The sequence below is a fragment of the Anabrus simplex genome, chromosome 2 (assembly GCF_040414725.1).
Source record: "Anabrus simplex isolate iqAnaSimp1 chromosome 2, ASM4041472v1, whole genome shotgun sequence".
Lineage (NCBI taxonomy): Eukaryota > Metazoa > Arthropoda > Insecta > Orthoptera > Tettigoniidae > Anabrus > Anabrus simplex.
The window spans coordinates 316,628,756-316,652,564 of record NC_090266.1 but is presented as its reverse complement, the minus strand read 5'-3'; the positions used below and the strand labels follow the sequence as shown (position 1 = coordinate 316,652,564).

Here is a 23,809-nt window from a genome sequence, read left to right as displayed (position 1 = left end):
AATACAGGTGATTAATGAAAGAAGTGGATAACAAGTGCAGGACAGCTAAGGAAGAATGGCTGAAGGAGAAGTGCAAGGCTGCTGAAGGATGTATGGTTGTAGGATTTTATATTTTGTTTTATTTACAATTTGCTTTACGTTGCACTGACACAGATAGGTTTTATTGCAATGATGAGAGAGGAAAGGCCCAGGAGTGGGAAGGAAGCGGACGTGGACTTAATTATGATACAGCCCCAGCATTTGCCAGAAACCTTGAGAGAGGAATATTAAAAACAAAGGGCCTATTGCAGAAACGGTGTTTAGACGATGTCTATGGTTAAACAATGCCTAGGTATTGATGCTACATTGCAGAGACATTATTTATCAATTAGACACTGTCTAAAACCGATGTTCAACCGGTCAGGTTTAAACACTGCCAATAGCACTGTTTAACCTCGAATGAGAGGAGTGAAATGGGGAAACAGGGAAAACCATTTTCAGGGCTGGTGACAGTGGGGTTCAAACCCACTATCTCCTGGATGCAAGCTCACAGCTGTGTGGCCCTAACCGCATGGCCAACTCGCCCAGTGTGGTCGGAGGAAAGGTAGATGCTTTATAAAGAAAATAAAGGGAGCCTTTGGAGAAAGGAAAATGAAGTGTATGAATATTAAGAGCTCAGATGGAAAACCACTTCTAGGAAAAGAAGGAAAGGCAGATAAATGGTAGGAATACATCCAATAGTTGTACGAAGGTAAAGACATAGATGGTATCGTTCTGGAACAAGAATAGGCCATACTGTAGATGCTGATGAAATGGGAGACCCAATTTTGAGGTCAGAATTCTACAGAGCGTTGAGATACCTAAAGAGGATGATATACCCTCATACTTACCGACTGCCTTGGGAGAAACCAGCATGGCCAGGTTATGCCATTTAATGTGTAAGATGTACGATACAGGAGAAGTGCCGTCTGATTTTTGCCAGAATGTTGTTATACTTAATCCCAACGAAGCCAGTACTGACAAGTGCGAAAATTACTGCACCATTAGTTTAGTATCTCACGCCTGCAAAATTTTAACACATATTATTTACAGAAGAACAGAGAGACAAGTTGAAACTGAGTTGGGAGAAGATCAATTTTGCTTTAGAAGAAATGTAGAACACCTGAAACAATCCTGACTTTACATCTGATCTTAGAGAATCGAATTAAGAAAGACAAGCCCACGTACATGGTATTTGCAGATCTAGAAAAGGCATTTGATAACATTGATTGGACTAAGCTATTTGAGATTCTGAAGGTGATCAGGGTCAGATACCAAAAACTGTGAAGAATTATGTAAAATTTTTATAACAGTCAGTCTGCAGCAATAAGAATCAAGGGCTGTGAAAAACAAGCAGCAATCTAGAAAGTTGTGAGGCACCTCATTTTCAACGTTTGTATTTAACAGGCAGTAAAGGGAATCAACGAGGAATTTGGGAAGGGGATCACAATTCAACGAGAGGAAATCAAAACCCTGAGATTTGCCAATGATACTGTTATTTTGTCTGTGTCTGCAGAATATCTGGAGAAATTGCTGAATGGTATGGACAGAGTCTTGGGGAAGGAGTACAAGATGAAAATAAATAAGTTCAAAACAAATATAATGGAGTGCAGTCGAACAAAATCAGGTGATGCAGGAAATACTACATTAGGAAATGAAGTCTTAAAAGAAGTAGATGAATATTGTTACTCTGGGAGTAATATAACTAACGATGGCAAATTAAGGAGGACATAAAATGCAGACTAGCTCAAGACAAGAAGGCCTTTCTTGAGAAAAGAAATTTGCTCACTTCGAACATTGATACAGGAATTAGAAAGATGTTTTTTGAAGACTTTCGTCTGGAGTGCGGCATTATATGGGAGATAACTAGTTCAGAAAGAAAGAAAGAGAATAAAAATGTTGTTTTGCAGAAGAATGCTTAAGATGAGATGGATAGATCAAATCACAAATGAAGAGATACTGAATCGAATTGGTGAGAGGAGATCGATTTGGCTAAATTTGACCAGAAGAAGAGAGAGAATGATAGGACACATCTTAAGACACTCAGGACTAGTACAGTTTTTTTTTTTTTTTTGCTAGTTGCGTCACAGATAGGTCTTATGGCGACGATGGGAGAGGAAATGGCTGGGAGTAGGAAGGAAGCGGCCGTGGCCTTAATTAAGGTACAGCCCCAGCATTTGCCTGGTGTGAAAATGGGAAACCACAGAAAACCATCTTCAGGGCTGCCGACAGTGGGGTTCGAACCTACTATCTCCCGAATACTGGATACTGGCCGCACTTAAGCGACTGCAGCTATCAAGCTCGGTACAGTTGGTTTTTGAAGGAAGTGTACGCAGTAAGAACGGTAGGGGTAGACCAAGGGATGAATATGACAACCAGATTAGAACAGATGTGGGGCCGATGACCTTAGATGCTAGGCCCCTTTAAACAAGCATCATCATCAGAGCAGATGTAGGATGCAGCAGTTACGTAGAATTGAAAAGGTTAGCACAGCATAGGGCGGCATGGAGAGTTGCATCAAATCAGTCCATGGACTGATGACTCAAACAACAACAACAACAACAACAACAAAGGAGGTACATATTGAACAATAACAAGTTAAATTATGGAAAAAAAGGCAAGAAATTCAAATTCTTCCTTTGCCGTAGAAGAAACAAGATAAGTTATCAATGTCGACTATTAACGTATCTTAATACAACCAGCCTTGAGGGAGGAATATTAAAAATAAAGGGCCCCGTCTGCGTCCAGGTCGAGGTAAAGGATTCCCAGCCGGCTTCTCAGGGAATGTCATAGTTTGGTTCGATTTAACGTGGGGTCCGAAAAAGAATGACTTCTTGACGTATCAAATACTACATCATCAATCTCAATCTTGCCGATGGACATCTCCATCCAACACACCTTGGCAATTATATCCAACTCGTACATGCGAAACCTTATTTCTAGCTATCTTATTCTATCATAATCCTTATAAATAATACACCAAGTTAATCGTTACTTCTACTTATTTATTAAACATAATGATTCGAAGAAAGGAAGTGAAAAATGTGGATCTGTCACAAATAATTTTATTTGATTAAATCAGCAACCGCTGAATTGCTGACTCTTCATTTGTACAACTAACTTACGTATCTTACATTTTACTTGCTTCATGTTCATAATTGAAATAGGTTAATTCTTTCTTTAATATGCATTCATATGAGTTCAACTGGTCAGTTTTAGTCTAAACCTGACAATTCTCAACATTCTAAACCTACTTTTCTTATTCAAGCTTGGTCTGCTCTTCTAACTGAAAATTGGAGTTAAGCATCATATTTAACTAGTATTATGTCCTTTAATATCATGAGTACAATGTCCTACCTAAGGTATTATCTACTTAGATTGACCAATCTGAACCTAATCTGATCTACATTATTTAGATCTGAACTTTCTATCTGAATTTTTATTATCTGACATGTTTATTATCTGAAATTTTGTAATCTGGAATCTTATTATGACCTCGTTGACTTCTTGCGTTTCAGAATGCTCAATAAATTTCTTGTATACAGCCACTATTTGCTGTTATCAAGTTATCATTGTCAAATGAAATATATCTTACACCTATCATTCATGTGTTAAATTCATATGTCACATTAGCAAACTTCAATATGCCAAACCTACCTTACATTAACCATAAATTAGCATCACAATTCAAATATGTGACAATATGTATTGTGCTTTCTTCCTTGGTAATATTATAAACTGACCTCTATATATATGTTGTTGTGCCATTTTACAGAATTACTTCATGACCTCAATCTTAAGTTGATTTGGGAAGGAGAAACTCTAAATGTGTCAAATAATCCTATTACAATCCCTTATATCAATATCTATTTCAAGTATGAAGGCTATCAGCTGATTAAGGTACATTACTATGAGTTATTATTTATGATGGGAATACGCTGTCATCATAATTGTATACCCTCTTCTGGACATAAACCTTGCCAAACCATGAATATTCAGTACGATCTTATTCTCATGTGCCATTTAATTTCACAATACCTTCTTCTTTCTTCATAATTACCGACGCATGCACCTTCGTATTTTTTTTTTTTTACATTTCCATATATATTCAATTCAACTCTATCACTTCGTAGTCATTGCTTTTCTCATTTCAAATCTTAATAACCTCTCATTTGTCATAACGTTAAACTTCCCTCAACGATATTGCTTCTGCATTTGCCCATAATTCACATAGGATCAATTTCTTCTTTGTATTATATAGCCGTCGTCATGTCTATCAATATTATTACCACCTAGAATCCATCTATATTTCAAACAACATGTATTCTTCCCAATACTCTTTGAATTACAACAACATAGCCTTTCCGTATGATTTGGGACCTTATAACTATAGGTAACACATTCTCTTATGGCATTAGCAAAACTATGGCTAAGGTTAGAATTCACTTATAACGATGTCACTTCCTACACCAATATACATATTGACTAGCACAAATATCATTCGTCAGTTTACATGAAATAGGTTAGTTCTGTTGGTCATGTTAGGCACATGGGTTATATGTGACTTGCAACTGAGCTATAGTAATCATTCTCTACCTAATGACACATAGAATTTTGAAAACAAGAAACTTATCTCGCTTCCTTCGACCTCTGATTTGGCCTCTTCTTCTCAGCTGCTACATGCAGTCCTTGCGGCTGGTAACTGGTCCTCTGTACGTTATCTCTGGTCACGATGAATCATCTTGAGCCAAATTATGTAATCTCGGGCAATCCACTCCCACATCTTAGTAAGAATCCATGATGTCAAGCTCGTTCAAAAAATCATAAGATATAATTTGAATGACACAATACCTATTTATGTTGTTCATTTAGCTTTTAATGTACTTATTTCTCCAGCTATTTATGACGAATAAATAAATAAATAAATAAATAAATAAATAAATAAATATATATATATATATATATATAGTTTCTGATTATCGATTCTAATTTCTCTCGGCTAATGTAAATATTAAGTAGTTTGTTCAGTTCTTTCTCTTCTTATAGCGGATTGCTAAAGGTGCTAATAGCCCTCTTGTTTCTTCCCGATGTTACGGTTCAGTTAGCTCTTTTTATTATTATTTATTTTTGAAATATTGGATTTACTTCCTGTATTTCTCACTGTTTATATTCTATTTGGAATAGAATTCCTCTTCTTTTAAATGTGTCTTCTTGATTTACCGCGATTACATTATATATGTTCTCCTGTCAGCTTTCTTGCGCGATATTTTTTCTCGGTCAAAAAAAGGTTTCAAAATACATTTATTGCTTTAAAACAATCCAGATTCCGTTTTGAGGTTTTTTACATGGCCCTCGCGATTCCATGCCTTCTACTATGATGTCAATCTGGGTTTTGGTGACATTTTACGTTAATTTACTCTGTTTGAAGTCACCGCTGGCCATTTTATCTGTCCCGATCTTTAGCTATAGTGTAATGGTACGCTATATAATTCAGACCACAATAGTTCCAGTGCAGAAATATTGTCTATCCAACCCTGAATACAAAGAGGGTTGCCTTTGTGGTTATTCAAAACTTTGAGTTGTTTTAGACAATCACAAATTTCATCCAGCTTTTTCATATGCCTTGAGTCATTGCTTAAAGGTCTTCTGTACTCTTTGGGGCTACTGAGACTTGAAGAAATGAAAATATCAAAGTATCACACATTTCTATAAACTCTGCAGTGTTTGCAGCACTTGACTGTAAAGAATTGAATGATACATAAACTAGCATTCCAGGAGCTACAGAATGGCTGAGGACCCTGGTGGCTAAACATACCCTCATATTTGAAAAGGGGGAAGTGTGATACATTTCTTTGTTAACTTTGGAGCTAACCTTGGAATAATTTTTCAGTCCTTGTTGTGAAATTCCCTTATGTGAGTCCAACTACATATTTTACCCCTAGAAACAAAGTTCATCTCCAGAACAAGGAAATTAGACAGAAGTAAATGGATATGATTAGTGAGAAGTTTCGAACAGTGGACAGTAAGCAGGTTCAGGATAGAGAAAGAGAATGGGTGGCATACAGGGATGCTGTAGTAGAAACAGCAGGGGAACGCCTAGTAACGACTGTGTGTAAAGATGGAAAAAAGCAAACATCTTGGTGGAATGCTGAAGTGAGAACAGCTTGTAAATATAAAAAGAAGGCTTATCGTAAATGGCTCCAAACAAGGGCCAATGCAGACAGGGAGTTATACGTAGATGAAGTAATTTAATAGATATATATTTACCAGATATTGTAATAGGACTTGAATCATGGCTGAGAAATGATATAATGGATGCAGAAATTTTCTCACGGAACTGGAGTGTATATCGTAGAGATAGGATAGGAATGGTGGGAGGGGGAGTATTCATACTGGTGAAAGAAGAATTTGTAAGCTACGAAAAAGTTAAAGATGAGACATGTGAAATTCTAGGTGTAAGGCTCATTTCTAAAGATAATAGCACTGACATGGATTCAGAATTATTTGATAAGATAATCAGCTATGTAGGGAATGACATGGAAAGAAATGTGATTGTGGCGGGAGATCTGAATTTACCAGATGTCAATTGGGAAGGAAATGCGAATGACAGGAAGCATAACCAACAAATGGCAAATAAGTTAATATGGGAAGGACAGTTGATTCAGAAAGTGATGGAACCAACCAGAGGGAAAAATATCCTGGATGTGATGCTGATAAAACCAGATGAGCTCTATAGAGAAACTGAAGTAATAGATGGTATTAGTGATCATGAAGCTGTTTTAGTCGTCGTTAAAAATAAATGTGATAGAAAGGAAGGTCTTAAAAGTAGGACTATTAGGCAGTACCATATGTCTGATAAAGCAGGCATGAGGCAGTTTCTAAACAGTAACTATGATCGGTGGAAAATGGTAAATGGTAAACAGACTATGAGGGATGGGTTTAAAGAAATTGTTGAGGAATGCGAAAACAGGTTTGTACCTTTAAGGGAGGTAAGGAATGGTAAAGGCCCACCCTATTATAATAGAGAAATAAAGAGACTAAGAAGGAGGTGCAGACTGGAAAGAAATAGAGTTAGAAATGGCTGTGGAAGTAAGGAGAAATTGAAGGAACTCACTAGAAAATTGAATCTAGCAAAGAAGGCAGCTAAGGATAACATGATGGCAAGCATAACTGGCAGTCATACAAATTTTAGTGAAAAAATGGAATGGTATGTATAGGTATTTTAAGGCAGAAACCGGTTCCAAGAAGGACATTCGAGGAATAATTAATGAACAAGGGGAGTGTGTATGTGAAGATTATCAAAAGGCAGAAGTATTCAGTCAGCAGTATGTAAAGATTGTTGGTTACAAGGATAATGTCCAGGTAAAGGAGAAGACTAAGGCTAAAAAAGTCTTAAAATTTACATATGATAACAATGACATTTACAATAAGATACAAAAGTTGAAAACTAGAAAAGCAGCTGGAATTGATAAGATTTCTGGGGATATACTAAAGACAATAGGTTGGGATATAGTACCATATCTGAAGTACTTATTTGATTATTGTTTGGTCGCAGGAGCTATACCAGATGAATGGAGAGTTGCTGTGTATAAAGGAAAGGGTGATAGACATAAAGCTGAAAATTACAGGCCAGTAAGTTTGACATGCATTGTATGTAAGCTTTGGGAAGGCATTCTTTCTGATTATATTAGACATGTTTGTGAAATCAATAACTGGTTCGATAGAAGGCAGTTCAGTTTTAGGAAAAGTTATTCCACTGCAGCTCAACTTGTAGGATTCCAGCAAGATATAGAAGATATCATGGATTCAGAAGGTCAAATGGACTGTATCACGATTGACCTGTCTAAAGCATTTGACAGGGTGGATCATGGGAGACTACTGGCAAAAATGAGTGCAATTGGACTAGACAAAAGAGTGACTGAATGGGTTGCTCTATTTCTAGAAAATAGATCTCAGAGAATTAGAGTAGGTGAAGCTTTATCTGACCCTGTAATAATTAAGAGGGGAATTCCTCAAGGCAGTATTATTGGACCTTTATGTTTTCTTATATATATAAATGATATGAGTAAAGGAGTGGAATCAGAGGTAAGGCTTTTTGCGGATGATGTTATTCTCTATACAGTAATAAATAAATTACAAGACTGTGAGCAACTGCAACGTGACCTCAAAAATGTTGTGAGATGGACAGCAGGCAATGGTATGTTGATAGACGGGGTTAAAAGTCAGGTTGTGAGTTTCACAAATAGGAAAAGTCCTCTCAGTTTTAATTACTGTGTTGATGGGGTGAAAGTTCCTTTTGGGGATCATTGTACGTATCTATGGGTCAATATAAGGAAAGATCTTCATTGGGGTAATCACATAAATGGTATTGTAAATAAAGGGTACAGATCTCTGCACATGGTTATGTTGGTGTTTAGGGGTTATAGTAAGGATGTAAAGGAGAGGGCATATAAGGCTCTGGTAAGTATGGTTCCAGTGTATGGGACCCTCACCAGAAAGAAAAGCAGCTCGATTTGTTCTGGGTGATTTCCGACAAAAGAGTAGCATTACAAAAATGTTGCAAAGTTTGGACTGGGAAGAATTGAGAGAAAGAAGAAGAGCTGCTCGACTAAGTGGTACGTAATCTATAATCTTTAATTAAGTGGTACGTTCCGAGCTGTCAGCGGAGAGATTGCATGGAATGACATTAGTAGACGAATAAGTTTGAGTGGCGTTTATAAAAGTAGGAAAGATCACAATATGAAGATAAAGTTGGAATTCAGGAGGACAAACTGGGGCACGTATTCATTTATAGGAAGAGCAGTTTGGGATTGGAATAACTTACCAAGGGAGATGTTTAATAAATTTTTTAATTTCTTTGAAATCATTTAAGAAAAGGATAGGAAAACAACAGCTAGGGAATCTGCCACATGGGCGACTGCCCCAAATGCAGATCAGTATTGATTGAACATTTTTTTTTTTTTTTTTTTTTTGCTAGGGGCTTTACGTCGCACCGACACAGATAGGTCTTATGGCGACGATGGGATAGGAGAGGCCTAGGAGTTGGAAGGAAGCGGCCGTGGCCTTAATTAAGGTACAGCCCCAGCATTTGCCTGGTGTGAAAATGGGAAACCACGGAAAACCATCTTCAGGGCTGCCGATAGTGGGATTCGAACCTACTATCTCCCGGATGCAAGCTCACAGCCGCGCGCCTCTACGCGCACGGCCAACTCGCCCGGTATATTGATTGAACAAAGGGAAACAAATAGTTGTTGAATCCAAAAAGAAGTCGTGGGAAGATTTTGGTAATAACCTGGAAAGGTTAGGTCAAGCAGCAGGGAAACCTTTCTGGACAGTAATAAAGAATCTTAGGAAGGGAGGAAAAAAGGAAATGTACAGTGTTTTGGGTAATTCAGGTGAACTCATAATAGATCCCAGGGAATCATTGGACAGGTGGAGGGAATATTTTGAAAATCTTCTCAACGTAAAAGGAAATCTTCCTGGTGGTGTCGCGAACAACCAAGCTCATGGGGAGGAAGGAAATGATGTTGGTGAAATTACGCTTAGGGAAGTGGAAAGGATGGTAAATAAACTCCATTTTCATAAAGCGGCAGGTATAGATGAAATTAGACCTGAAATGGTGAAGTATAGTGGGAAGGCAGGGATGAAATGGCTTCATACAGTAGTAAAATTAGCATGGGGTTTCGGTAAGGTAACTTCAGATTGGACAAAAGCAGTAATTGCACCTATCTATAAGCAAGGGAACAGGAAGGATTGCAACAGCTATCGTGGTTTCTCATTGATTAGTATACCAGGCAAAGTATTCACTGGTGTCTTGGAAGGGAGGGTGCAATCGCTGGTTGAGAAGAATTTGGATGAAAATCAGTGTGGTTTCAGACCACAGAGGGGCTGTCAGGATCAGATTTTCAGTATGTGCCAGGTAATTGAAAAATGTTATGAGAGGAATAGACAGTTGTGTTTATGTTTCGTAGATCTAGAGAAAGCATATGACAAGGTACCGAGGGAAAAGATGTTCACCATACTGGGGGACAAATCAGAAGTAAGGCTTAAGAGGCGTTTGCTCTATTAACCAGCGTTTCGTCTTAGGTCTGACACTACACTCATCAGAGTGGGATGTGTCAGACCCTACCCACTGACGCTGGGGTGTATGCAGGTGAACTTATCAGAAGCCCATTATAAGAGGCACAGTCTGATAACTGCATACGGGAGATAAATCTCCACAATGGAATTATTGCCTGCCTAGCAATTCTGAATGGAAAATTCTAAGTTCCCATCTGATCTGTTTTTGACAAGCTCTATGGTGAAAAATATTGAATTCCATGGGCTTTATAGAGGCTGACACACAAATGCTTTTATCTTTTTTTTTTGCTAGTTGCTTTACGTCGCATCGACACAAATAGGTCTTATGGCGACGATGGGACAGGAAAGGGCTATGAGTGGGAAGGAAGCGGCTGTGGCCTTAATTGAGGTACATCCCCAGCATTTGCCTGGTGTGAAAATGGGAAACTACGGAAAACCATCTTCAGGGCTGCTGAACAGTGGGGTTCGAACCCACTCTCTCCCAAATACTGGATACTGGCTGCACGTAAGCGACTGCAGCTATCGAGCTCGGTCACTGAATGCTGAAAGGCGTAACAGTCTATAATGCGTGTATATATATCTATATGCATGTCTCTCTCTTTAATCTGTCTGCTGTTATTCACTCAAGGTCTCTCAACTTACGAGCATAAGTGGCAACTGTTGGACCCCTTGTTGAGTTTGGTTTGACATCATTTCATCTAACTTGTACTATGTTCTCCACTTTCATCTTTCCAATCCAATCTCCCTTGGTCAGTAAATGCTCTTTGCTTTCTTTTGCTGAAACCATCATTCTTCGAGGGGTTGGACCACGCCAATTTTTTCTCCGATTACTTTTAAGAGGGGATGGATATCTTATATTGATCATTAAAACAATAACCACCACCACCAGATATTTTACTCGGGTACAAGCCTTCATGTCAACAGCAGTCATAGCTGGTGTACAAACCTTACACCGGTTACGTATTATAACTTCCATCATTTATCCATTAAGTATACCATATATTTTAGTCTATAATGGATATTTCAATTAATATTCATTTTAAAAATACAAATCACTTGCATTCAGGCTGTTTAAAATGCCAACTGCGACAGGATTCGATCCTAGACAGAACACAGGCGGCTATGTACAGAGCTAAACAATGTTTCAACTTGACTTTTCAGTAACTAGTATGGTAATCAGGTAAAATAATATCCACATACAAAATAACAAGCCCATAGGCTATCACGATTTTATATTTTCTTCAGTAAATCATGACTTGGCAGTGCACACATTGTCTTATACCGTACTGAAGAGTGAAAAATGAAGACCCTGTACCCTCCTTAAACTACCTATTATACCTCACGTAGCCTCATGCTCAGTTTACCTCAGTTGAAGTTGTCTTAAGAAAGTACGAAGTTATAAAATAAGCAAGTTGGGAGTTTTTCACGATTTTTGACCTCGGACTTATTGAATGGAAAACTCGCTTATAATTTTGAACAACGTAATAAGAGACTTCCCATTCTGAAATGCTCTATCTCCATCTACAAACTCAAAACACATAGGCCTAAGGGTGCTTCGTAGTAATAATAATAATAATAATAATAATAATAATAATAATAATAAATGTTATTTTCTTTACGTCCCACTAACTACTTTTTAAAGTCTTCGGTGACGCCGAGGTGCCGGAATTTAGTCCCGTTCTTTTACGTGCCAGTAAATCTAGCCACACGGGGCTGTCGTATTTGAGCACCTCCAAATACCACCGGACTGAGCCAGGATCGAACCTGCGAAGTTGGGGTTAGAAGGCCAGCGTCTTAACCGTCTGAGCCACTCAGCCCGGTAAGGGTGCTTCAGCGAGAACGTGGGAGGATACCATCAATGTCCCCGATTTCCCACATCCGCTAAATTCGAGATTATAAAACAACAAATGTTTAGAGGATGTATCTATCTATACTTTTGAAAAGAGGGCACAGCACTATGCCGTGGTAAGTTGAAACATTTTCTGTCCAACTGTAACTATGGTTGGGTTTCTGTGTATTCTTTTTAACCTTTCCTTAAGATGTTCTTTCGGAAATGCCCTTGGACTTATTACTGAATCACTTCGCACGAGTTCATGTGCAGGTCTTACATTACGCAATTTCCTGCAAACAGCACTTGTCCATCGATCGTAACAAATTCGGAAACATATTCCAGTATTGATTAGAATTTACCAACTCAATTAACCGTGGGATGGGTAACCTAAAAATGCGTCGGTTCTTTCCAACTTACATTTTATACTATGTATATTTGCGTTTTATCGTGGTATGCCTCAAGAAGTTTGCTACTGTAGGCTTTTATCCGCTGTTTAAACAAATTTGTGGTTGCTATTCACAAACTTGACCTGGTTACAAGGCAGAAAAACTACACATCTGATCCACATCGCATTTTTGACAAACAACTCACTACCGCTAGGGCAGTACGGTACACATTGATCGCTGCTCGTTCCATAGGAGTAGGAAACGTGAATTCGGCAACAATTTCCTACTCTTCAAGTACCGTACGGTAGTGTGTCAAACAAAATCATTTGTCACATGCTTAACTGAAATGAGGGAAGTCGCTCATGGTTGAGATGAAGTTATTCACCATTTCCACGTTATTAATCGTTCCACATGTAATATGAATAGGCAAGGTGACTAATTCAGAGAAATGCACGTAGATCCTGTTGTGCGTAGGAAACGGAAGAAAAAATTCCCAACTTGTTTTAATAACTTTTGATAGAAGCTTTGGCAACTGAATGGAGTGAAGTCAGTAAGCCACATTTCTAATTTCTACCGTCACATTAGGCTGTAAACTCCGTACGGATTCTGGAAGTACGGAACTTTCATTAAGTAACCATGCTTCAGGCCTCTTCGTCGATCGATACCGTATGTTGGACCTGTATTTGGTTGGACGAAAGGAGTACCGGTACAGCGCGTCGTTCACCGACCGATTACACCATAGTGTACTACAGTTATATTCTTTCCCATCGTGAACGTAGTTATGTAGATTCGTTTTCACTGGCAAACTACGGACAGTTGTCCCTGACTTCCACTTAACCAATGAATACGTATCATGAAAAACTGAAACGAACTACCATACGACAGCACTCTGTAAATACGCAACATCTACAACGACATGGCATTAAAATCAGAATAATAGTACTTTTTGAAAGATATTCACTTTACGGCCTTGTTTATAAATACTAAGTAAATTGTAAACCTCCTGTAAGACAAAGGTACCGTACCAAACTTAACGGTAGGATAGTGGAATTCACCTAAGGGGAAACAGGTTCACAAGGGCCAGTCCATTGCAAACGTAGTACCTATAAAAGCACTGCTTTGAGTATTGATTACATCTGTGTCGAGTACTTGTAATAGCTGATATCTTTTGAACATCATACGAATGTTGTACAATACAAAATGCCTGAGATAACCATAATACCACATAATCAGGAAATGTCTCTCATTCTCATTTTAAGGAACATAATATCCATAATAAATATTTAGTACCGGTAAGCCTAATCCCTATTTAAAAGTAGATTCTTATAATTATGTTTAGAGTTATAATTTATAAGTTCCGGAGCGATATCATATCCATAAGATTTCTTGGATTATTCTCCATAGAATGTTGTTGGTGATCATTTAATTTATAAATAACATACTAGTATCGTTTCTCATTTCAAAAATCCCCTTAAAGGATGTGGCCCCTTAGCGGTATTCTTATACCTCACATATTTATACATACTCTTCGTAGTGTTGGCACCAAGTTCGATTCTGTGATTTGAGGGGTGGGTGACCATTGGTCATTTGAACCAAAAAAATATGTAATAGCTGGTTATGAAATAGTGTAGTACGAAAGAAACGCTATTATTTACTGTAAATATTCTATAATAATTTAATGTAAGCACTGCGTGGATATATAATGTATATTTTTTATATATATGATAATTTCCTTTTTAGCGGTTAAAATTTCGGCGGGAGTTTAGCGCTATCTGTGCCAACGCTTTCAAACTACCTCCTTGCCAAGCCATCATTGACTGTCGTTAAGGTAAGCGGCGAGTAAATTTGCTAGTCTTTCATTTAATATTTTAATGTAGAAATTTTACTGATGAATAATAGAATAACCACACGATTGGTAATTTTTATGGCTTAATTTTGGTGTGATTTGTTTTCACAGAAGGTTTGTACATTCAGAGCAAAAATTGAAGTAATATTTTTGTGGGTAGAATGCTATGCTGTTCCGAAGCTATGGCGTCGGCTGGATCGAATGTAAGAATCGGGCGGCAAGCGGCGAGGTTTCTTACATTCACTGGCTGTTTCGGAATTTATATTTTTTTATATTGAGGAAATAGTACACTTTTGTATATGGATAGGTGCCCGATGTGTATAATATGATATAATATATCATATCCTACGAGAATTAGTGTTATATTTGCTTTCTATTAATAGAGAAAAATTATCTAAGGTTTGTTATCGGTTTCTTTGAAGGTGTCGTTTGATTTGAAAATGGCGGGCGCGGAATTTCTGTGCTGTTGTGAATGAGAGCCGGTTGTAAGAATATGAACTTTATTTTAATGCTCGCTTGGATCTAGAATTTGAAAAGAATTGGTATCTGCTATAAATACTGGATTTGCTGGGTATACTACACACTTCTGCTGGTAGTGGTTTATAGTTTTTCCATCTTATTAGTGGATATTAACTGACGTGGATGGAGTATTTTAAGTAAGTTGTGTTTTTCTGTAAACTTGTAATGTACTGTTTATCGAAATGATTCTTTTATTGACTGCAGGTTCTGTTCCTTTTGGATTGTACCTACTACTTTCTACATAATGTCAGATAATGAATCGTCATCTCCTGAAGAGACGAAAAGGAAGCGAGGTCGCCCATCCAAAGGGGGTGAAGTGAAGGTAGGTAAAGTCAAATTAAGTTTACGTCTATGTGGAGAAATTTACTGTCATCCTGTTTGTATTCTTTTCACAAACGTCTGAGCGTACGGTAATTAGGCTATGTAGTTCGAACTGTAGGTTTCATGAATTTGATTAATATCCATGGTCATTGAAGTGTATAATACAATATTATATATCATATCCTACGATGTGTTATATTTGCTTTCTATTAATAGAGAAAAATTATCTAAGGTTTGTTATCGGTTTATTTTAATGCTCGCTTGGATCTAGAATTTGAAAAGAATTGGTATCTGCTATAAATACTACAAGGAAATAACTATACAATATTGCAAACTTGATTCTTCATAGCTTGTATGTTGAACTTGCATTACATTTCCAGAATGAGTGCACATTGACGGTTGATCTATAAAGTTGGTTCTCGATCAAGGAAGTGTATACTGGTTAGCTTGCTCAGTGATCCAATTTTACACCACAAAGTTAGCGTACTTCTAAATCAGCACTTATCTGTATTTCTCTTATTCCTATGTTATGGTGAAAAGTTGTCTTCCACCTTTTCCAGTAAATAGGAAGTGCAAGTATTATTCGCACACTTTTTAGTGATAGATTTTTGTATTGGGTTGAGGAGTAAGGAGGGAGCACTGCCGGTTCCGGTAATACTGCCAACTGAATGGAAATGAAATCTGAATTGAATTGATAATATGATCGATCGATATGAATTTTCAAGTATTTAGGTTGTGTGTTCTCCCAGGATGGTAATATAGTGAGATTGAATCAAGGTGTCGTAAAGCTAATGCAGTAAGCTCGCAGTTGCGATCAACAGTATTCTGTAAAAAGGAAGTGAGCTCCCAGGTGAAACTGTCATCGGTCTGTTTTCAGATCAACTCTGCTTTACGGAAGCGAAAGCTGGGTGGACTCAGGATATCCTATTCATAAGTTAGAAGTAACAGACATGAAAGTAGCAAGAATGATTGCTGGCACAAGCAGGTGGGAACAATGGCAGGAGGGTACTCGGAATGAGGAGATAAAGGCTAATTTAGGAATGAACTCGATGGATGAAGCTGTACGCATAAACTGGCTTCGGTGGTGGGGTCATGTGAGACGAATGGAGGTGGATAAGTTACCTAGGAGAATAATTATAATAATTTATTTAACATTAATCTTCGTTGCAAAATTTCACCAGTGATTCTGATCGCTGTTTACAATTTAAAACATGGTACCTAGTACAGTGTGCACCGCATCTTAAACATACACAGTTCAACCTGGTTCATGATAACGCTGTATATTACACAGTTTATAATGGAACCCATGAACCGTGAACCTTGTCAGCAGGTGTCGCAGTTCATGTCCACCTTGAACCCACTCGCGATTTAGCATGGCATCGGTAGAGTAGAAATCTTCCCAGATGTCAGCCTTCTTCAATCGTAACAACTGTAACCTTTTCTCTTCCACATAAAATTCCTCTCTGGATAGCTCATACACGAGCCGGGAAGGAGAATATTTGGAGATGCACAGAGCCCGTTTCAAGTAGATTGCCTAGGAGAATAATGGACTCTGCTGTGGAGGGTAAGAGAAGTAGAGGTAGACCAAGACGACAATGGTTATACTCTGTTTCTAACGATTTAAAGATAAGAGGTATAGAACTAAATGAGGCCACAACACTAGTTGCAAATCGAGGATTCTGGTGAAGTTTCATAAATTCACAGAGGCTTGCAGGCTGAACGCTGAAAGGCATAAGTCTATAATGTATGTATGGTTATTATCTTATGGCAACACACACAATATATATTATATAACATTTCTCGATGCAAAACTTGTTCGTAGCATGAATTCTATAGTTTGGCTTTGCTGTGTAAACAACAGTACGAGTACATAAAGTGTACGCCAGATGTCGCACAGCGATCATAAGCGATTCTTTGCGTTTCAAATGTTGCCAATACGAATCTGGAAGATAACCGAGGTTGACCGATTCAGCACTAGGGGTCCATCTATCACTAAAAAGTGCGCGTACAATACGTACTTGTAGAAGAAGTGAAAGTTTGGTAGAGATAAAAGTCCAACAAACTGGTATTAGGGCTTATGAGCAGTATCTAGAGTTCAAGCCTACTTCATATCAGAGGTAAGCAGATTCATTCTCATACATCTGTATAATTCTGAAAAGAGGGGGTAAATATTGCTTACAATCTACTTATAGTCTGCGCACCTTCAGCAATATTTCTTTGTACCGTGGTGAGGAGTAAGGAGGGAGCTCTCCCGGTTCCTGTAATACTGCCAACTGAATGGAAATGAAATCTGCATTGGGTTATGTAGCGCATTCCTATCCACGAAATGTCACTGTAAAATTTGTGACAAATGGAACATAATAATTGCTTTTACACAAATGAAGTGGAAAACCTTCGGTAAATTAAGAAATACCGTCGTTATTAAAGAAATATGAATACATACTTACGGCCTGTAGACAGGACTCGTTTGTCATATTCCGCTGCTGGTGCCGTCTTTTGTTAATTTCTTGAGGTCCAGGGCTAGCACTGAGGAATGGGAGTGCTATGTCTGTGGATTATCATTATCTTTGTCCATATGACTAGCACGGCCAGTTCAAACAGCAAAATGGAGGTTTATGGAAAATCAACTAAAGCAGCATTCAACAACTTGGTACTACCCATTACAGAGAAATATTGTAAGTACCACAAAAATGATTTTTGTTGAAAGAAAAATAGCATGATTCCTGGACCAATAAATATTTTTTATTTTTGTTTGAAGGAAAATAGCATGATGCCTCGACCAGTAAATGACTTAATGAATCGGTTAGGGCACAAGTACACAACTCGCCGTAACGATATAGGCCTAATCATATCTTTTCCTCAAAATATTTGGTAGCGCTCTACCCTAGGCACTCCAGTATATAACACACAACTTCGCAAAGAAATATATATGTATTGTACCTTAAAATCCTTTCGGAAGAGAGATGTGTTCATTACAAATGCCAGGGACCCACCCAGTCCCCCCAAAAGAGTATGTTTACTTTGATAACACAAGGAAAGTTCTCACGCGCCATTGACCATTAGCCGGCCAGCTACGAGCACGGCCATTGGTCAACGTGATGTCATTCCCATAATTCGTAACTCTCTGATTCCGTTACAACCCGCGCAGAATAAAAACATAGCAAGAAACATGGGTAGGCAAATATCATATTTAGTACCTGTAACCTATCATTTTAAATCCAGGCCAAGCTCTGTCACGAGAACAGTGGCTCCCTTCGAGAAGTTCTTACCTATGGTCGCAGTGCATACTGCCCGCACGGCAAGAAAAAAGTAATTTAGTGTTTGTACCCTAACATAATATATGGTGGATTTGGATATTTCCTTAACATTTGGCAACAGTTCGCTGATCGTAAAGGACGCTCCTATCGGCAATCCCGTGAACTAAAACTAAGAGCATCACCGGCCGCCGATCTTTCGTGTACAGCAAGCGGAGTGAGTGGAGTGCCTAGACTAGGGCTATGCCAAATATCCTTATTTGTTTTTTGTTCAACACATGATTCCTATCCACGAAATATCACTGTAAAATTTGTCACAAACGGAACGTAATAATTGCTTTCACACAATTGAAGTGAAAAATCTGAGATTTCTGCTGCTGGGCACGTCTTTTGTTAATTTCTTGAGGTCCAGGGCTAGCATTGAGGAATGGGAGTGCTATGTCTGTGGATTATCATTATCTTTGTCCATACGAAAGCAAAGATGTTCAGTGAACACAGACATCACACATGAAACTGTTGAAAGTGAAAGACAAACAAAAGACATACGTGTTATTGTAAGCGCAGCACCAAAAGTACTTGTAAAGTAGGTATACGTAATGTTCTCCACAAATACCGCAGATTTTAGACTTCATTTGTGTAAAAGCAATTATTAGCTTCCATTTGTGACAAATTTTACAGCGACATTTCATGGATAGCAATGCGCTACGTAACCCTGAATTGAATCAATAATATGATCGATCTATATGAATTTTCTAAACCTTTATTATCTTTAACCAACAACTGTGTTATACACACATTATATAACATGGTGTTAACATTTCTTGTTGCGAATCTTGTTCCTAGCATGAATTCTATAGTTTGGCTTTGCTGTGTAAACAGTACTAGTACGTAAAGTGTACGCCAGATGTCGCACAGCAATGCATAGTTTGTGTTTCAAAGGTTGCCAATACGAATCTCAAAGATACCAGAGGTCGACCGATTCAGCACTAGGGTGTCCATGTATCGCTGAAACGTGCGCGTACTATAGACGTATAGTACGAAGCCCACACAGCTTCTGACATGAGATTTTAAGTAAAGTCGTGTATTTGGTTTTGGGCTTAAAGACGAGGGTAGAACTTCAGTGAAGGTCCAGGGCATAAAGTAGATGAATAACTTCAGCGATGATACCAGACTAGCTCTGGAATAGTGTTGTGACCGGAAACGAGGACTATGCTCAGTTGTTGGTAGTGGCGAACTGAAGTCAGCAGACAGTGCTACAGACTGTTAATGATAATACTGGTTGCGAGGTAAAGATAATTTTTCGTGATTGACTCCTTTGTAGCTTAAAGGGTTGGACTTCGCTTTGGTGAGTGTTGGTTCCTTTCCTATCTGAAAACATTTTTGTTGATTTTTCACATTCTAATTACACTTTTGGAGGTGACATCAGGCATCCATTGCTTAAGTGGCATTGCCATTGGCCAATATAAAATAGGATGTGATGTCATTCCTAGCAATAATTGGTACATTCTGTTACCAACCCCTTAGAATAAAAGTGCAAGAAGTATAATCTGTAAAGGAGCATGCTGTCTGCACGCAAGGAAAAAAGGTCATTTAGTAGCTGTAACCTCTTTTTGCACATCCAGGCCAATCTTTTGTGAGGACAGGACCACACTCCCTTCGGGAGAATTTCTTTTATGGCCGTGGTGCATACTGGCTGCATGGCAAGGAAAAAGTAATTTCTTATGAGTTTTGACTTGACATTTGAGCGCTGCCTTTTGGCGGTGGCTAAGTGTATTAATAAACAGCCAATCGCAGGCAGCTGATCGCTCGATAGAGTGCGTTAGACTCTAGTCCCGGTTACCAGTGTTGTTGATCTGTTGTTTTCCGTAACCACGTGATATCAGCTGTGTATTGTATTGTGCTCAGTTCTTTCTGCGGTCTTTGTCAGTTCACTAGGTCATTCTTGACAAAGTACTAACAATGACAGCTTGAAATAATGAGTTGATCGAGTGGTTGAAGGAGCACAATATTTTGGTTTGTGATAACATAAGGAAGGGGGATCTCGTGCACCTTGTGAACCAAAAAGCCCTAGTACCCAGTTTACACGGTGGATGAAATAGCCAGGAGAGTGAAACCTCAACAGATGACAAGGCCAATAGTGACTCAGAAATCAGTGTGTTCCCTTTGTAGGATATTTTCCTGCCTTAGGATAAATTGAATGTATCAGCAGTGCAAGCTCTTCTACAGGGCGAGTAGAAATTTCACTTCATTATCTTGCATTTTATCTGTTCAAGCATTGATCTGTTTTTATCTTATAGCCATATCCTATGTTATTGTTCATTTTATATGGTATGCATGTTGCTACAAAGAATAATTGATTCTGGACTTATATTAGAATATATAGATTTCCGTTCATGTTGTGTGTCGTGAATCAGCTGTTTGTACTCGTAACAATTTGGCACCAATGTCTGACTTCCGGTCAACTGTCAAGTTGAAACTCATAGAAACGGTACTATAGTAGCTGTAACCTATCTTTACATATCCAGGCCAGCCTGTCAATGTGGCAGCCTTCTGCACCATCCGCGGAAAGGAAACAGAGGACAGTTGTTCCGCACATAGATGTTTGTGATACAAGTGGTGACCCCTGACACGTATGTTGAGGTGCGCAGGGTATAGTTTTAATGAAACAATTTTCATCAGATATGTCCTGTCAGATGTTCCATTTTCTCTTTCTGAAGCAGTTTCTTAACACTACGCACATTTTTATTGTCCGGTGGCTTGGCTGAATGTCAGCATTTGAGGCGTGCAGTTCAGAGGGTCCTGGGTTCTTATTTTTGGTTCAGTTGGGGATTTTAATAATCTGATTAATTCTTCTGGTTCAGGGACTGGGTTTTTGTGTTCATCCCAACTCGCACTTCATATCCAGGCAAGACACCACCCTATCAGCCACCACAGAAATATGCAACGAGTACATCCTTCCACATAGGTTTGGAGTCAGGAAGGCCAGACGGTTGTAAACCAAGCCAAATCCACACTGAGAGATAGTTCACATCCACAACCCCACAAATGTGGGAAAAGCTTCAGAAGAATGCCATTGTTACGTCGTTATTGGACCGACTGTGTTCGAACGCCACCATTGGCAGGGCATAGCCCTAGTGTACTCACTCCGCTTGCTGAACACGGAGGCTTGGCGGCGGATGATGTTATTTTATTTTTAGTTCATGGGATTGCCGATACAAGCGTCTTTACGGTGTGACAGCGATCTGCGAACTGTCACCAACTGTTACGGAAATGTCCACGAAATGTGACGATAGGTTATAACCACTAAATTAACTTTTTTCTTGCCGCCCGGGCAGTATGCTCCATGGCCACAGTTAAGAGCCTCTCGAAGGGAGTGTGGCCTTGGGGGCCACTGTTCTCATGACAGCTTGGCCTGGACTTGCAAAGATAGGTTACAGCTACTAAATTACATTTTTTTCTTGCCGATCCTTTTCCCAGGCTTTTAATTTTGCGTGGATTGGTAACGGAAGCAGCGAGTTAGGAATTCTGGGAATGACGTCATGTCGGCCAATGGCTGTCCTCGTAGCGGGCCGGCTAATAGTCAATGGCGTGTGAAATATTCCTTTAGGTTATAAAAGTAAATGTACCCTTATGGGTGGTTGGGATGGTTCCTGGTATTGGTAATGAACACCTCTCTTCTACAAGGATTTTAAGGTATGGTTCATATATATTTTTTTTCGCAAAGTAGTGTGTTAAGAGCTGGAGTGAATACACTAGGATTTCGAATGTTGAGGCTGTAACTTGAGGCCAAGGTCCCTTCCTTTCCAAGTACAGAAACATCTTCCCGAAGAAAAGAGCACAGTTCACACGTATTGCAAAGCGTGCAACTTGAATCAGCAGGATGTGAATCGTATCAATGAAACACCCTCATCGTGCTGCCCTATGTTTTCAGTGCTCTAGCGAACAGGGTACATACTTATAAAAACAAATACACTTAATTTGTTTACATAAATCATTATGTGCAAAATTATATGTGATATCACATTATTTGTAGTAAAATCATAAAATATTTTGGATGGATAACATCCCACATAGAATGGCAGTGTTCATGAACAGCTCCTGGCACTTACTGGCCATTGACAGGAACTAAAACAATAGAAGATGAAACACCTGCACGATCATTGCAGCTCAGGTTGACACGGCAAAAGCAACTCGTTGGTGCAATCTGTTTTAAAAGCTAACCCGCACAATCGTGCTAGTTAGGTTGAAAAACTTTAGCATGGGTTTGTCAGCGCTTGGCACAAAAACTTTTTGTTGCCATAAGGGGTTAGACTTTGAAGTTTATGTATATTAATTTATCACAATTGGCTGGAGTTTTTGTTCTGCAGTTGGTAATGATGTCCATCTTCAGTATATATCTGTATGGAATTATAGGAGTGGTACCACATTTAATAATTTCAGGCAAAGCAGTGTTCTGCACCCGGTTACTTCAGAAAATGCCTGTTTTGTATGTTTTACTATACCTACAAGTAGGTTGTAAAGCTACTGTTGAGCCTTCATGAAAGGTACGTTGCAGTTTCAACATGGTCCAGCTCAGGACAATGTTGGGACGCTACATAAGGCTGCCAACTAAGGAATTTAGGACCGTCTAGTGACAAGACCATCGGGCTGGGGGATTGTTAGATCTGGCTAGTGATGAGATCCTTGGGCTGGGGGCAAAGGAGAGAGGGGGGGGGGGTTCTAGATTATGGCTGCAAAGTGGCAAACTGGCCTCTAGCATCGTCTGGAGTCAGAAAATGTGGCAAAAAGTAAGGTTATGGACATATGCCATGACAATTTGTAATTGCCTGCTTTTATTTTCAATGAACGTGGCAACCTTGTGGGCACAAGCAATGCAAATTGTATAAGGCAATAGGAAACTAGTCTTCCTGGGAACTGATCCAAGGTGGCCAACTGCAACACACGAAATGGTTGCATGTCTTCTAGAGGTGGGTTGATGGGTCCCTGGCAAGCTTAAACGAAGGATCTTTCCTCCACACTTTAGGTATCGTATGTCATTTATATATGCTTTTTCACCTGCAAAGGTTTTATGGAAGTACCTCAATGAAGATACCATGAAGGGAAGGGATGTGTGCTGGTAGGTCCCAAGGTTCTTAAACACTACTAAAGGTTGGGCCCAACGCTAGACGAGCTGCTATTGGTTAACGAAATGTCACAGTAGGAGCAAAGCAACCGAGCCCAGAGCGTGCAAATCGGTGGTAATCTCATAATACCAGCAAACATTACAGTTTCTCAGGAATAATTGCAGACCAAACATAAAGATTACTGCTGTTATAAGATTTAAATAGAGTACAGCATAGTAAGTTTTCAATATTTCTGTTACAAATAAGGCGTAAATTTACGTAAAGTGACGGCGCACTGACCAACGCTTGAAATTTATTAACGTTTCCAAGTTCCTCTATTTAGTTTGAGGAAGGTTACGTGCTCGCAAATCTGTAAACATAACTATTTAGAGATATGAAATGTTTGAAATATTGTATCTTGACAGCAGAACTTCCTTAATGGAACTACATTA

General features: G+C 38.8%; 1 protein-coding gene across 3 annotated transcripts in view; it reads left to right on the top strand.

Moving 5' to 3' along the window:
* The first annotated feature begins 14,105 nt into the window (after window positions 1–14,105).
* Window positions 14,106–23,809, top strand: part of LOC136864089 (high mobility group protein I) — an 84,542-nt gene continuing 74,838 nt past the window's right edge. The window contains exons 1-2 of one of the 3 annotated variants that reach the window (XM_067140646.2): window positions 14,106–14,143; window positions 14,885–15,002. In XM_067140646.2, the coding sequence (XP_066996747.1) occupies window positions 14,925–15,002 (78 nt within the window). In that variant the 5' untranslated portion in view covers window positions 14,106–14,143; window positions 14,885–14,924. Of the gene's footprint in view, window positions 14,144–14,610; window positions 14,754–14,884; window positions 15,003–23,809 lie in introns of those variants that run through there. The other 2 variants (XM_067140647.2, XM_067140648.2) reach the window with 2 other exon arrangements.